At 44.5% G+C, this 14,677-nt stretch overlaps 2 protein-coding genes across 3 annotated transcripts in view; one reads left to right on the plus strand and one right to left on the minus strand.

The window, feature by feature from the left end:
- Positions 1 to 1,288: 1,288 nt before the first annotated feature.
- On the minus strand, positions 1,289 to 7,896 carry purab (purine-rich element binding protein Ab). The gene is made up of 2 exons (XM_039813701.1): positions 6,741 to 7,896; positions 1,289 to 1,561 (listed from the first exon to the last, which is right to left on the minus strand). The coding sequence occupies exon 1, from the start codon at positions 7,813 to 7,815 to the stop codon at positions 6,970 to 6,972; it is 846 nt and encodes a 281-aa protein (XP_039669635.1). The 5' UTR covers positions 7,816 to 7,896; the 3' UTR covers positions 1,289 to 1,561; positions 6,741 to 6,969.
- Positions 7,897 to 11,122: 3,226 nt separating this feature from the next.
- The window catches only part of nrg2b (neuregulin 2b), a 61,423-nt gene continuing 57,868 nt past the window's right edge, over positions 11,123 to 14,677 (plus strand). For both annotated transcript variants that reach the window (XM_039813699.1, XM_039813700.1), the window contains exon 1: positions 11,123 to 12,560. In XM_039813699.1, coding sequence (XP_039669633.1) covers positions 12,149 to 12,560 — 412 coding nt within the window. In that variant the 5' untranslated portion in view covers positions 11,123 to 12,148. The remainder of the gene's footprint in view (positions 12,561 to 14,677) is intronic.

A 14,677-nucleotide genomic window follows, 5' to 3' on the forward strand; every position in this document is an offset into this window, starting at 1 on the left:
ACCCTCCTGTTGTGTTTGTGCAGTATTTATTCATTAGTATACGGACTCTTTCCCAAGACAGATAACTGGGGGATAAGGTTTAAACGATTGTAGGTTTAGCAGAGATGAATGAAATAAACTCAAACATAGGGCTAGTTTTGTTTGAGTGATCTGATATTGATTAATGAAATCCAGAAAATCGATTTTTGATATATGCCTTTTCACCATGGATGTGGTACTTTAAAACTGACTTTTTTGGGGTTAATCATTAACGTCAACATTAACCTTGTGCGTTATAAAAAATATTTGTGGTTTGCTTCTTGCTTGCACAATTTACAGCATAGGTTCTCTGAGAATCTCTTTTATATTGAAGCAAAACTTAGTCTGGCTATCACCAGACCAAGCTCAATCTTTTAAGATTGAACATTAGTCTGGGGAGTCTGCTCGGTATTTTCTACTGCACAAGAGGCGTGATCAACGGGCATAGTTCAAATGACTCTGTACGCAATTGGGTAGTCCTTCAACCAATCAGACCAACGATCCGGGTGACGTACTTTGCAGAGCCAAGCAGAGCGAAAGCCGGTCTGTAGTAAAAAAAAACAAAGAAAGTCGGTCGGTAGTAAGGCCAACACATCCTTCTTTTGTAGGAATTGTTCCAGGGCAAGTTTCTGTTCCATTGTCAGAGAAAACTTGCCTTTGAAATATTTTAAAACAGCAGCGACTGCGGCATCAACAGGTTGCTGCGCTTCGGTGGCCGCCATGTTGAATGTAAACAAGAAGCTGCTTGGTCGCTTCTTTATCGTCATCGTGTTAAACCCGCCAATAGGGCGACAGGTGGATAAGCCAGTTTGTGATTGGTCCCCGCAAAATTGTAACGGAAGCAGGATAGATAAACGTACAGGTCTCCAGCCTGAGCTGCAGGGAGAAATCAAATCGCCGGCAGATCGGGCTGGGTTTACACAGTCTAAGCAAAACTGGTATTGTAATTGAAATTCCCCTAAACTTATTGATATTAAATTGGAAATGTAATCGAATCAGGACCTTGGTAATCAGAATCAAATCGATTCGGGAAATCAGCGATACCCAGCCCTACTCAAATAGTTGACATCCGATTCACGCACGGTCATTCTATATACGATATCTTAATCAATACTGTACTGTGTGCATTTATGTATCCAAACAGTGTTAATTAACATAAAGATAGGAATAAGTCTTTTGAAATTTGGGCAACAGATAATGAACATTCAAATATTTAGGCCCATTCCTAATGAAAAACTGTAGCGCTGAGACATTTGTGCAGAGACAGGGACATGTGGAATGACTTTTTATTGCGCGATTAGTCATTTTTCAGACAACAAGGCTCCCCCAACATTAAAACAAACGGCAACGTACAAAACAGCACACATTTTTTTGCCATCAACGGAAATTTAATAAGGTAGTGAGAGTACATAACAAAAAGTAATGAAGTTTAAGGACGCGAGTTATGATGATGTTGAGATGTATAGGATGAGCTTGATGTCAAAGCCAAAGTAAGCACCATCGTCATGTAGTCAGGAAAGGCCATATTTCAGTAAGAAATATTCTAGAAGGGGTGAGGAGAGGTTAAACATGATACAAGAGGGTTGTTATCACAGTTTTCAGACATTTTTACCAACTAAAAAAACAATATCGGTGTAGCACTACTTTATCATGCAATTTACTTTAGTAAACCTTCTGACACACAGACAAAATATACTTCAATAAGTAGAACTCAATACATCTCTGTCCAGCAATAGTCACAAAGCCTGTAATTTATACTCTTTGAATGTGAGATCCCTATCAAAAATAATATGCAGATTTTTATTTTTCTTAATATATCTAAAGTGCAAGTATTTATCCATTTTTATTCAATGCTTTCTGTAAGTATAAAATACAAAGGAAAAAAACAGCAATATGTTTTTCCTGTTTACATGTTATATTTTTCTGAAAGGAGGATCATCATATATAACAAACCATATATATATATATATATATATACACACACACACACACACACACACACACACCACAGATAAAATATTTTTGAAAGATACAACATATTATCTCATATGGGGATGGTAAAGGGATTTAGACCAAACGGTGACATGGGATATGTTCATTGTGCATTGACCCCACCCCTTACAATCCAGGATCCATTTCCCAACATCTTCAAAACATTTGAAAGCACGTCTTTGTAACTATACACAATAGTAGCCTGTACAGTCTGCGAACACGATGGACCCTACTACTCGGTGCAAGAGCAAAAAGAAGACGTGCTGAATGAGCTCCTCTGTCACTGGTTTGTGGTGAGTCATATAGTGCTCGGCTTTGACCAGAGTCTGCGATTGGCTGTGTGATCAACCAGGAACTCTGAATGGCCAATGAAAGACTACAACACTGAAACCAGAAACAGAGCAGATTTGGTTGTCTGAAACACCGTGTGGAAGTCAGCTTCAAGTCAGTAATTGTGGAAGTTAGTCATGTACATGTGGCTGTTTGAATGCAGTCAGAAACGTGAATAATCTCCCTGCTTAAGACAGGAGGAATAAGAGCCTACAGCTGGAGCCATCATAGCAGTCTGACTTTGAGTACATGTGACAAGTAGCTACTGATGCACTTTTGAGTAACGATTCATTTTTTTCTTCTATGTCCGTCAGTTGAAATGTGTGAGGAATGGTCTGGTCACCTGTTGTTTGAGCAACAACAAAAATAAGCTCTATTGACTAAAATTTTACAAAAATGAACAGTGCAGTAATAATAGACGAAAGGCAGGATTACATCATGATTAAGGATTGCTACGATGGCTGCCGCTGTATAATAAATCAGAACATCATTCTCGTCAATGCTAAGCAGCTTCAGTGCGCCGTCACCCATGTGCACTAAACGTAGCCAGAGCCACCGAGGAAAGCACACAGTGTGACCACTGACGCTTTTCACAAGAAAACCCCCACCCCGCAAAAAACCCAAATAAATCTGCCTCCCTTTTTGCATTCGAGTCCCAGAAGTGGATGACGTGGGCACAACATGGCTGCTAGGTCACTACGGATTTTGCTGTGCCACTGGGTGAGCTCTCATAAAAGAAATCAGATTTGATCACGCTGAGTTCAGCAACATCACAAGTAAAAGATTTTTAATCTTTAAAGAAACATGTGCGTTTCACAGAGTGAGGCATTCACAAAGTGAACTTTATCAGCAGGTTTAGGCTCTCCATATATTTGGCCATTAGAGAAAGAGAGTGTTTTATTTCCAGTCTTCATGTAGCAGGAGCCTCCTGGAGGCCTAAATTGAATCAAGCTAAAGCTAGAACACTTTGGGGAATAAGTGCTGTGTCACAACAGAGAGTCCAGACTCATGTTGAACTCTGCTTGACCTCACATGTGCGTTGCTGGGCACATACTCAAAGGTGGCTTGTATGCGTGTTAGAAATGGATATGGCTTTCTTTTTAATTCAATGGGCAGCACGTGGAAATGTAGTCATCACTGCAAGAGGGGAAAGAGACTTCCTGTTCTTCTCCAAAAACGGAGAGAAAAGTCCTAACAGGATCTGTCCGGTCAGTAGGTCAGGGCAGGCTGCTGCTGCTGCTAAGCCCCTACAGTGCAGTGCCAGGCTTCATCAGGCCTTTCACCAACACTCGGAGACAAACCTAGGCCAAAACGTCCTGCGTGGAAACAGATGGCTTTTTCTGGAACATTTTTCTGGGCTCTATTGCAGCAACCATGCCCAATCAAACACAGATCAGCTCTTCTTCTTTTTTTTTTTAAACCAAGGAAGATTCTACATGACTTCTGATACTGTTTCAGCCCAGGTGTGCTTTGGGGAATTCTGCTTCAGTCTAGCCTCAGCTTTCCCACATGTCTGGCAGGCCCAGTCTGTAACTGCATTAGCAGCTTTTATCCAGCTGAGGCCTCTAAAGCTGCAATCCATGCAGTCTGTGTTTCCCCTTCATGTCACCTAGGCAGCACACCACTCGCTCAGTTGCAGGCCAACCTGTTTTAAATAAAGCTGATAGGTGAACTAACCACTTGGAGCACATCGATAGCTAACTAGCATTTCAGTGTAAGCCTAAAAGTCGATTGGGTTTGAAAAGAAGGAATGGCCTGTGTGTGTGATGGAGCGTAATTGAGCATCGGGAACTAGTTTAACTGCAAATACAATGAGCCAGGGCCTTTCTTTACGCTTTGAATCATGAGCTGGGAAAGAGGAGCAGACCTGAGATCAGAGTCTGCCCACATAAGAGAGAAGGATTGTGATCCTCATTGTAAAAACAACAACAAGTTCCTCTGTCCTTTGGGTCAGTTGCAGCCGATCACTGTTGCCGAGCTCAAGTGAAACCGCAGACAAGCAAAAATTGTAGTTCACCTGTCCTGCGGTCGGCACTCCCAGGCGAGAGAGAGCGGTCGCACTCGGGCTCCAAACACACAGTTTCCTGGCTACTAGTGACAGTAGGCCTTGCGCTGTTCTAGACACCATTCAAAATACTTTTGAGGCCTCCCATACACTCAGATAGTGACAAGAGGCCTCAACGGGGAGAGAGAGTGTATGTGTGTGTGTGTGTGTCAGCTACCCCTAGACCCGAGCCCCAAGATACTATTCAACTTTCAACAGTCTAGGCCACTGCAGAGAGGCTAACAGTTAGAGGTTGTTGACTGTCTGTGTCGTGTGTGTGTGTGTGTGTGTGTGTGTTGGGGGAGGAACATAGAGGAAAAGGGTTTTTCTCTGGGGTGACTCCATAGGGGGACGTAAAACACCCGAACTAGTCTACGCGCACTGATAGACGGACAAGGCAGCCTACTTCTTTACAGAACATGACAGGAAAAATATCTCACTACTAGTCTGACTTTTTTTCCCCACTTTGAGCAAGTGCTTGAAAAGAAAGACTTCACATTTCGGAAATATAATGCAGATGCATCAACCTCATCGTCATGCTTTTGAATATCTACTGATCACATAGCCTATACATTTTTTCGTCTTTTAATAGGTCTATACACGTGATACAATGCCGCGATTGGCACGCACACAATATTGCACACTAATATGAAATGTCCTACACTAGTCAGTGGCGTCCCCTCTGCCTGTGAGGGAGAAACCTGACACGTTTTGGACAACATAATGTCGAGAAAAGAACTTTGAAGGGACAAAGAAGAAGAAAAAAAAGCATCAGAAGAAAAATAATGCAAAGTGACATATTCTGAGTGGCGAGGCCCCAAAGAAGCGATCAAGGGGCTGTAGCACCATAAAGAGATAGATACACCCTCGGCCCTCTGCACTGATAGGCCTCTACATCCACTGGACTGCGCTCAGACTGGCTGCATGGCACGGCCGGCTGGCCTGCCTGGCTGACTGGCTGACTGCCTGGCTCTTTAACCGCATCCACCTCAGCTCTGACAAATAGCCTCATCCAGCCACTCCTGATTTACTTTTTTTTGTTGCCGCTGTTCTTTTTTTTAACATGGTGCATATGGTGTGCAAAACCACCCGTAACAACTCCAACAATCTCCACGCTGACACCCAGTGGTACATCCTGGGTTGTTGTCCTGTTCCAGGGAGAACCATCTCTAGAGGGCACCAGGGCAGGGGTGCTGCTAGGGATTCTGGGCACCAGAGTGCGCCCCGCTGATTTTAAAGTGTATGTACGACGACGACGGCTTCTCATCTTTCTGAAAGGGCCAGCTCTATTTTCTGTCCACTATCATTGTTGGTCCCTCAAGCTCCCAGCAGCCTTTCAGCTTACTTTTGGTGTTGCCACCCATGCTCCATGCACCACAGGGGTGTGAATTAACGCAGCCCTGGCAAGTATATATTTCGGCCTACATAACAACACTCGTAAATGAAAACGCACAGCGGTCGAGGTCACAGACCATCCACGTGAGAACACGTAAACGAGTGGAGTGTATAAGGCACGGGTCGTAATGACGTCAGAGAGGATGCGTTGCATCACCGCGCTGACGTGTCTTTTCTTTTTTTCCGCGCCTTGCGCTCCCACAAGTGGACCTTATTCTTTTGCACCCCCCCCCCCAGAGGAAAAAACAACAAAGTCACAAGAAAAAACTTAACCCACAGAAAACGTGGGCATCTTAATAAGGATTTTTTTGTTGTTTTTTTACAACTGATTCACAAAATCATAATTAGTACATCTAAGTTAGCACTTTTTTTCATTTAAGTTTCTATGGACATGGTGCAGGAGGGTTGATATTTAATATAGTAGCTCAGAGATAGATTTATCCCATTTGTTTTAGGCGCACAAAATAGGCTATTTATCTTTGAGTCTCAACCTTTCCATAATGGCATGATAGAAATGCTTTCATTAGCCTACTACGTTTTAGGTCAAATTAAAGACTATAGCCTACTTTGCCAAACTTCTTTTCAAAACATGAGCCTACACACATGCTGTCAGGTGTTTACAGGCCTGTAGTGCTGCGTTCTGCAATTCATACACTTTTAGAGCGCTTTCATATTTATTCTGCGTACCTTTAAAATAAACTATACATCTGGTATCAGATTTTGGTTTTGTAAAGTCCATAATATACTCTTTGTGCTGATGTCAAATATTTGTTCTACATGAAGACCGTCGTTTTATATAATAGACCTCTGGTTTTGATTAAATCTTAGTATAGCTATTACCAGTTTGAAAACATTTAAACATTTTTTTCGAAATAGCTTTGATGTGTGCAAAATCTGTCGTTTGATAGAGATATAAACACTCATGTTCATTTAAATCAAGTAGGAAAAGTTCATATCTTACAGTTCAATCCTTGATAGCAGCGGCTTACTGTTACATGGGTGGTAAGTGGGGTGACATCCAGTAAAATGAGCGGAGGAGACAGCAGAGGTGCTGTCATGTCTGTGGAGGTTGTGTGTGTGGGGTGATTCCCTTGGAAATTATCTTTCTATTGTACAGTTCAAAGTCTCCTTTTTCTCTCAGAGTTCAGTTTAGTCTTTGTTGTTTTATTTCTGCTCTCCTAATATCCGCGTCAGTCATCGTCGCCGTCATCGCCGCCGTGTGGGCCCTCAGGTAGCAGTTCGGAGGCCCTTTTCTCTCTACTCCTCTCCTGGATCTTCCTCATCTCGTCCGCGTATTTACAGAAGGTGTTGCCGAATTTGGACCACACTTTGCACGGAACCGTAATGGAGTTCCGGTACGTGGGCTTCACCTCGCTGACCCGCATGAAGACCCCGTACTTATTGGAGCCCACGTCAAAGAAGAAGCGCTTGTTGTCGACCGTGAGCGAGGTGCCCTCCGGGAGCTCCGCCGGCTCCTCGTCCACGCCGTAGTCGTCGATGAGTTTGGCCAAAGCGTCGCGGAACTCGATGAGACCCTGCGCCGGCAGAGCGATGGTCTGGCCTTGCGCGCTTCCCAATCCGGGCCCCCGATTAACGGTCTGTCGGATCCTTAGGAACCGCCCCCTCTGGTTCTCTTTCAGATCCATGTAATATTTCCGATTCTCCCGCACCAGGAATTCGCTCTTGAGCGCCCGCCGGGGCTCATCCTGCACTATGTCCGGGTTGGACGGGCCCAGCTGGGCGTAATGTTCGATAAAGTCCCCGAGATAATCGCGGAACTCCACAGCAACCGACATGGAGAGAGTGAGGCGGCTCTTGTTTCCCCCAGCCCCGACCTCGGCTATCTTTAGGAAGCGGCCTTTAACATTCTGCTTCACGTCAAGGTAGAAGCGCTTGTTCTGGATGTCGACGCGCTTCGAAGCAAGCTCCTCGGTGTCGTGCTGCAGCCGGGACATGGCACCCATCGCACCCGGGGGCAGCGAGCCGGGGCCTGCGGTGGGCCCTCCGTGGTCACTGCCACTGTCTCTGTCCGCCATGATGCTGCCTCCCTGCTTTACCTTCCACCGTCTCCCTCTGCCTGCTGCAACCTCGACTGCCCGTCAAACCACTCCGCCGCTCTATCGCGAGACGAGAGAGGAGAAGAGGGTGAAAAAAAAGAAACTGTTGTTTAGTGTTACTGTAGTTCTCCGAGCAGGCTGCGTTCAAGACACTCGCGCTGTTTTTACAACGTTTCACAGAATCTTCATTTCAGCCTTCAGTGTAGCCTTATATTGCAACTGAAAGTTAACCCCCACCCATGTGAGCCTAAAACACTGCAGTCCTAACATACGGTATATATATATATAGATAGATAGATAGATAGATAGATAGATAGATAGATAGATAGATAGATAGATAGATAGATAGATAGATAGATAGATAGATAGATAATAAAGATAACACCTGTCTGCATCCTGTGTAAAAAGTGATAAAAGGGCAGGAAGAGGACCAAAGTCATACCTGATGATTATTGGTTTGGGTGTTTCAGCACCACGGACAGCGAACCCGGACAGTCCCTGAGGAAGGAGACGGAGAAAGAGAGAGTGGGGTGAAAGAGAAATGTCTGAATGAACAGTAGATGATAGCTGTGTGGGAGTCTGAGGGAGGGGGCTGATACACTGTGAATCCTGAATCATTACCCTATGATTGGACTGGCTTGCCTGCCATTGTTTCTCAATGGCCTTGAAAGGGTTCATCAGTAGAAACTGTTATATCTTGGGCAATCAACATGTCAAAAAAAATAATAATAAAAAATATATATATTAAACTCCATTGATTACCATGTATTGTATGTACAAACAAGGTAGAAATTAAACTTTTAAAATTATACCATATGGTTTAATTATACAATTTATTATTCCTGTGATATGAGTTTTTAGTTTCTATCCCCTTTTCAGTTAAGATTTTGTTTTGTTTTAGCACTTGCTTATCTTATTATATGATTTTGACTGAACCAGCTTTTAAAGGTCATATAAGGTATAACAACAGTCACTACAAAATATCCCAGGTGAAGTTCTAAGCTCTCAGCCTTTATGGGCCCAAAGGGGCAGAGCACACATCAAGTAAAAGAATGATGTGGGTGACTTGATGTTGGTAGGATAACGGCTTAACAGGATTAGAAGGTTCTGGAGTATTATTCAAAACAGTAGAAAAAATCTGAAAAAGGAACACAACACCATATGCTTTAATTGTAAACTTAAAATAGTTTGTATATTGTTTGTGGATAAGCCTTTCCACAAACAATGTCTTTAAAAACTATATATATATATATATATATATATATATATATATATATATATATATATATATATATATATATATATATACAAAAATCACACTGTAGGTCAAATAATAATAAAAGTCACAAAAAGCTGAATTATTTTAAAACTCAAAAGCATAACATACGCACACCTGTAATTAAATATCCTAACATTGATTTAACCCAAAATATAAGTTTGATCTGACAACGACCTTATAAAAGAAGGGTTGTTAACCTGATATGGACTGGGCCTTATTATTTTTTAGCAGTCCAATCATTTCCATTGTGGTTGGAGTGGATAGACACTGGTGTTTTCAGAACCATGGACAGTGGATGGTGGGCCTAAAAACAGGTTGGATTTGAGTTTGCTCATGAGTATTGCTCGTGATTGTAGAACATTGTGAAAAGAGGACTGCAAAGAGGAAATCTGGGACAAGTGTGGAAAGACATATTCTGCTGTAATTGTAACAAAAAGGGTCGCTGTGTCACTAAGGCAAGTATATTTTAGCATAGAGAGAATGACAGTAGAGCAGTTTGGACAGCAAGTGTATCATCACGAGAGGCCAATCCAAGTGACCTCATCAACATCCTTTTGATATGACCGACATTTCAGCACACCAAAAACAGCCCCCCTGATAATTCCCACCGGTTCAGCACGAGTAACTGGGGAATAGTGGAGGCAATTGGTGGCAGTCCTCTCCGGGTTAGTCAGCAGGAATTGGTTTTTACTCCCCTTCACTTTGCCAACAAATGATTTGCCTTCAAGGCTAATTTGGAAATTCTTAAATTGTGTGTGAGCTCTCAGAATGGCATCTATAATGAATGCATGAGTGGTTGAATAAATGAAGGAGAGACCGATCGGTGAATGGGTGGGCAGTGGGCGGAGAGGGAAAGAGGTGGGGGTGGATCACTGGACAGATCACAGACTCTGAAGACAATGTATTTCCTTTTTGAAATGCTGTGGGGATCCCTGGACTGGAGAAGCATTCTCAGTAATGTGGAACCATCAACATTCGATGAACATCAGAAAAGATAAACCTGCACGTTTGATAGCATTCAGCACCATGGACAGCACACCAGACTGAAACTTTAGTTTTTTACTTTGACTTCCCTGTCAAAGAGAATGACTCTCTGGATCTTAGGATAATATGTTACAGTTAACACGGATACATGGACTGAGGAGCCAAACCTTCATTGTAGCAATCTGGCTGTGTCCTTCAGTGTGTATGAGCCTGTTGGTACAGAGCACTAAATCTGTCAAGCCTTTCAGCACCATGGACAGAGACTGGTTCATGACTTGACCCTGCCATGATGAAACAGGTGGATGAGGCCATCATATAGGTGCATACTGTGATGAAATGGCCTCTTATACAGTTTCTTTATCATCTCAGTCATCCATAGTAAGACAGCCCTGTCCACGTGTCCTCTATATGACATTATATTTGATTCCTTTCTCAGCCTGGACAATGAAAGGCTTTCTGACCTCTAGCGAAGGGCGCACTGCTCCTCACAGGGAGGGAAAGGCGAATCTTATGAATGGCTCGCTTGATTGATGGACACAGAGATAGAGGCAGGGTTTGGTTTGCTGTGGAGGGAGGAGGGGGTACTCGTGGTAACCATAAAAAAAGCCTATAAGCATATTGTGTAAAGCTCTCTTTTCATTGGTGGAGATGTATTCAATGAAAAAAGTGTTTTGTGTTAGCTGTAGCTGAGCAGGATTGGCAAAATATTTGACTTATTTGTCTTTCCAGCATAATCCCTGCAGTTTGGGGTAGGAACTGACGCCCCCACTTGTTGCCCTAGAGTCGTTAAACTGCACAGTATTCCAAGGCAATATTAAGTGAACTGCAATGACTCGCATAATAGTGTGGTAAATGTCAGCTTTTGGGTGTGCTCTCCTGCAGCGTGCAGCGAGCGTATGTATGTCTGAGGACATTTCAAGCTGAAGTCTCGAAACTCCCAGCTCGCCTCGCCATGCCGATGAATCCATTGAGAGAATTTCGCAGCGTTAGTCATCGCAACAACTATCCGCAGTGTGTGTAGTAGTCGCCTATAGCCTCTCTTGCACCTCTTGCACTTGAGATCCACAGTGGGCGCCGTGCGGGGCTTGGCTACAGACACACTCTCTGTGTCTCTGTGCACTGCGTGATTTCTCTTGCACCCGGCTGCAGAGGTTTAACACAGTCGACCGGCATGGGTCGAAGGCGGTGTGCCGGTGGGTGCCCGGGTCATTAGGGGTGTATGCGCAGGACGTTGCGAGCCGACGCCAGTGACCGGGCAGGTGATGTTTGCTCACGTAAGCCGCTCGCGTTTGATGAGGGGCGCAGGGGACGCGGCTGGAGGGTGCGCGCTACTGTTGCATCGCCTCGCCGGATAACCGCTGCTATCTCATCCTGTCCGTCAGTTCCTCCCCGTTTTTCTGTTCTCTTTTTTTTTTTATTTTTTTGCTCGCCGACTAACGGGTTTGCAGAAGTGGGACTCTTTTGACGATCGAAAGAAGTGGATAAAGGACCCGATCTTGCGTGTGCGTGGAGTGCGTATCATTTCTTGTGATTCCCCTGTACGCGCAAGCCGCTTTTTTTTCATTCCAGAGAGGCAATGCGCCCACCCATGCGATGCTAGCCTATTAGCTGGAGGAGAGAGAGAGAGAGAGAGAGAGAGAGAGAGAGAGAGAGAGAGAGAGAGAGAGAGAGAGAGAGAGAGAGAGAGAGAGAGAGAGAGAGAGAGAGGTTTCAGCCCTGGATTCGAGAGGAGGCTAATTTACGAGTCTTGTTTTGCCTTTCAGGAAAAGGGGAGATAAGAGGGGGAGGGTGGTTGGTGAAGGAGAATGCAGCAATCACATTTTTAAGCATGCAGAAGCGGGCCGTTTCCGGTTCCTAGGCTGGTGTGTCCCCCCCATCCGAGGCCAGCAGCCGTATGGGGAAAGCAGCGGCAGACACAGATGGCATGGACACTTCCACAAGGTCTGCCGCTCTGCCCTGCCTGCTCTGCCGGAGCCCGTTCGCCGCCGTCTCTCTCTTCCAGCTCGCTCCGCCGCCCAGCAGCACTGCAGCACAGCACAGGCTGACGGCATGAGGCTTGATCCAGTGCATTTCTCCATGCTGGTCATCGGGGTCTCCTTCGCCTGTTACGCCCCGAGTCTCAACTCCCTCCAGGACCAGGCGTACCGATCCGCCGTGGTCATCGAGGGCGAGGTGCGCTCCTCCCCGGAGAACGTCTCCTCCCGGGAGCCCTACAGTGTGAATGTCAAAGTGCTGGACGTGTGGCCCGTCAACAGCGGCGGCCTCGAGAGGGAGCAGCTCGTGACCGTCGGGGACTTCGGTTCCGAGGCCCCGTGCACCACAGTGGAGAAGGACCACAGATATATCTTTTTCATGGACCCCACTGCTGAGCCCTTGGTATTCAAGGCATCGTACGCCCCTGTGGACGCCAGCGAGCCGGAGCTGAAGAAGGATGTGGAGAAGGTGTTGTGCGAGGACTGCGGTAAGTTTAAGGCTTTCCCGTTCTGCCTGCCGTACACTCTACACCGCACTATAAGGGCCACTGAAGCTGCCATGGCGATGTAAGGAGACAGCCACCGCTCTCTGGCGGCGCGTGCACGTGTGTAGTCTATACAGTGTGTCAGCGTGCATACACGTGCATGCGCGCGAGCCGACTGACACTTTAATATCTCCATAACCTGGTCACCCATAATGAAATGAGAAGCATGGCAGGGAATGCGTGTGTGTATATGTCTGTGTGTGTGTGTGTGTGTGTGTGTATGTGTGTGTGTGTGTATGTGAGAAAGACATATTGAAACCAAATAGTTAAACCCAGGGTTTAAACAGCAGGTTATGTAGACTAGCACTGATGCTCACTGGGTACTGGAACTTCATTGTAGCCTGGATTCCAGCAAGGTCTGCATCATCACATCATTACATTAAAGTCTTAAGGTGGAACACATAGGAAAAGCCAGTGGTAACAGCTCATGTGTGTGTGTGTGTGTGTGTGTGTGTGTGTGTGTGTGTGTGTGTGTGTTTGTCTGTGTCTGTGTGTTTGTCTGTGTCTGTGTGTGTCAGAGAGTGATATAGTTACATGTGATAGTGTGATAGGAATCAGGGACACCATCCTTGTCTTGAGGTAACCTCCTTTCCAAACTTTGTATAGTAGCTGACAGTCAGTACTACTATAAATGTCAAATGCATTGCTGTTTTATATCAGACCAGTGTTGACTGCAGGGACAGTCTGTGGGTGGTGGTAACTGTTCAAATCTTTCAACTTGTTGCAAGTTTCCACCATGGAAATCTCAAACTGTGCTTCTTCTTCTTTTTCCTTGCAGTACACCAAACAACAGAAAGTCTTGTAGCACTTCCTGGTTTTTAAATGACTCATTTCTGTGAGAAGTCACTAATGTGCAGCAGCTAGCCAGGCCTGCGAGAAACTCTGTTAAACTTATTGTCACCAGCATGGCTTTTATAAATGAACAATCTGAGACATAAGAAGAAAAACAAAAGACGATGAGGGTTGTGCACCTTTTCTCCTTTCATTTCTCTCCGACAGGGAGTAAAAAGTCTTGAATTGACCCGTTTTCTTACCAAAGGTAAAAGAAAGAAGTCCAGAATCAGGGTCAGCTCCTCGACTTTTTAGCAAATCATCTCCCTGATCCATTCCACCTCTGTTTTCAGTATTTAAAAGTGCTGCTTTTAAGATGTAACTACAATTTGTACCATCTACTACTGTGTTAAAGCATCTGCTTGTCCTGTGGCAAACGTGGTAAAAGTACAAGGGCATAAGATCTTAACTGTGGAAGTGTCCCACATTTCTCCAGTACAAGCTTTAACACTGTAAACGTTTTGGGGTTCATCATCTTTGTTATGTGAGTGTGGGGACAAAAGCTTTAAAACATTGTGTTTATATATGAAGACTTATTTCCCCTCTTTAAGTTCTTCAAATCCAGAATCACCATAATTTCCATGCAAACCAACAGTGTGTCACTACAAAGTGTTAAATTCTAATAGGACGTAACTCAAATGTCTTAACAAAGGGTTCATCCTGCATTTGAGCGAACAACGTGATGTTCTATTTTTACCTCTGTGCTAAAATTATCAAGTCATTTATTTATGACAGTGCTGTTGCAATAAGGCTTCCGTCTAAAACACATTTTTCAAGGCAGGGATAAGCTCAGGAGAGGAGATACCCACTTATGAGCTGATTCACCCCATGCGCACACATACACACACACACATGCGCACACACACGCCAAAAGCCACAGATACAGGGAGAAACACAACCTAATTAGACACTGCAGAGTGTGTGGTGACACTATAGATGCACTGTGGCAACCAGTAGCCTCTGAATGTCCAAAGCATCACAAGAACACAAATGTTTTTTACTATCGTCCCCTCTGTTTCTTACCTAAGGTTGGTTGGATTCATCTGCCAAACCTAATCACAGAGATCCCAAATCCAAGACCAGAGTAAGTCAACGAGGTTAAAGGAAAACTTCAACCACAATCTATCACTTTTTAACATTATTTGCACCTGGTAGCACTGAATGCTTTATAAAATTAGTTTGTACTCCATTTCTTCAGACATTTCTGCTATGGTGAAGTTGACTTTCGG

Source organism: Perca fluviatilis, chromosome 10 (assembly GCF_010015445.1).
Source record: "Perca fluviatilis chromosome 10, GENO_Pfluv_1.0, whole genome shotgun sequence".
Taxonomy (NCBI): Eukaryota; Metazoa; Chordata; class Actinopteri; order Perciformes; family Percidae; genus Perca; species Perca fluviatilis.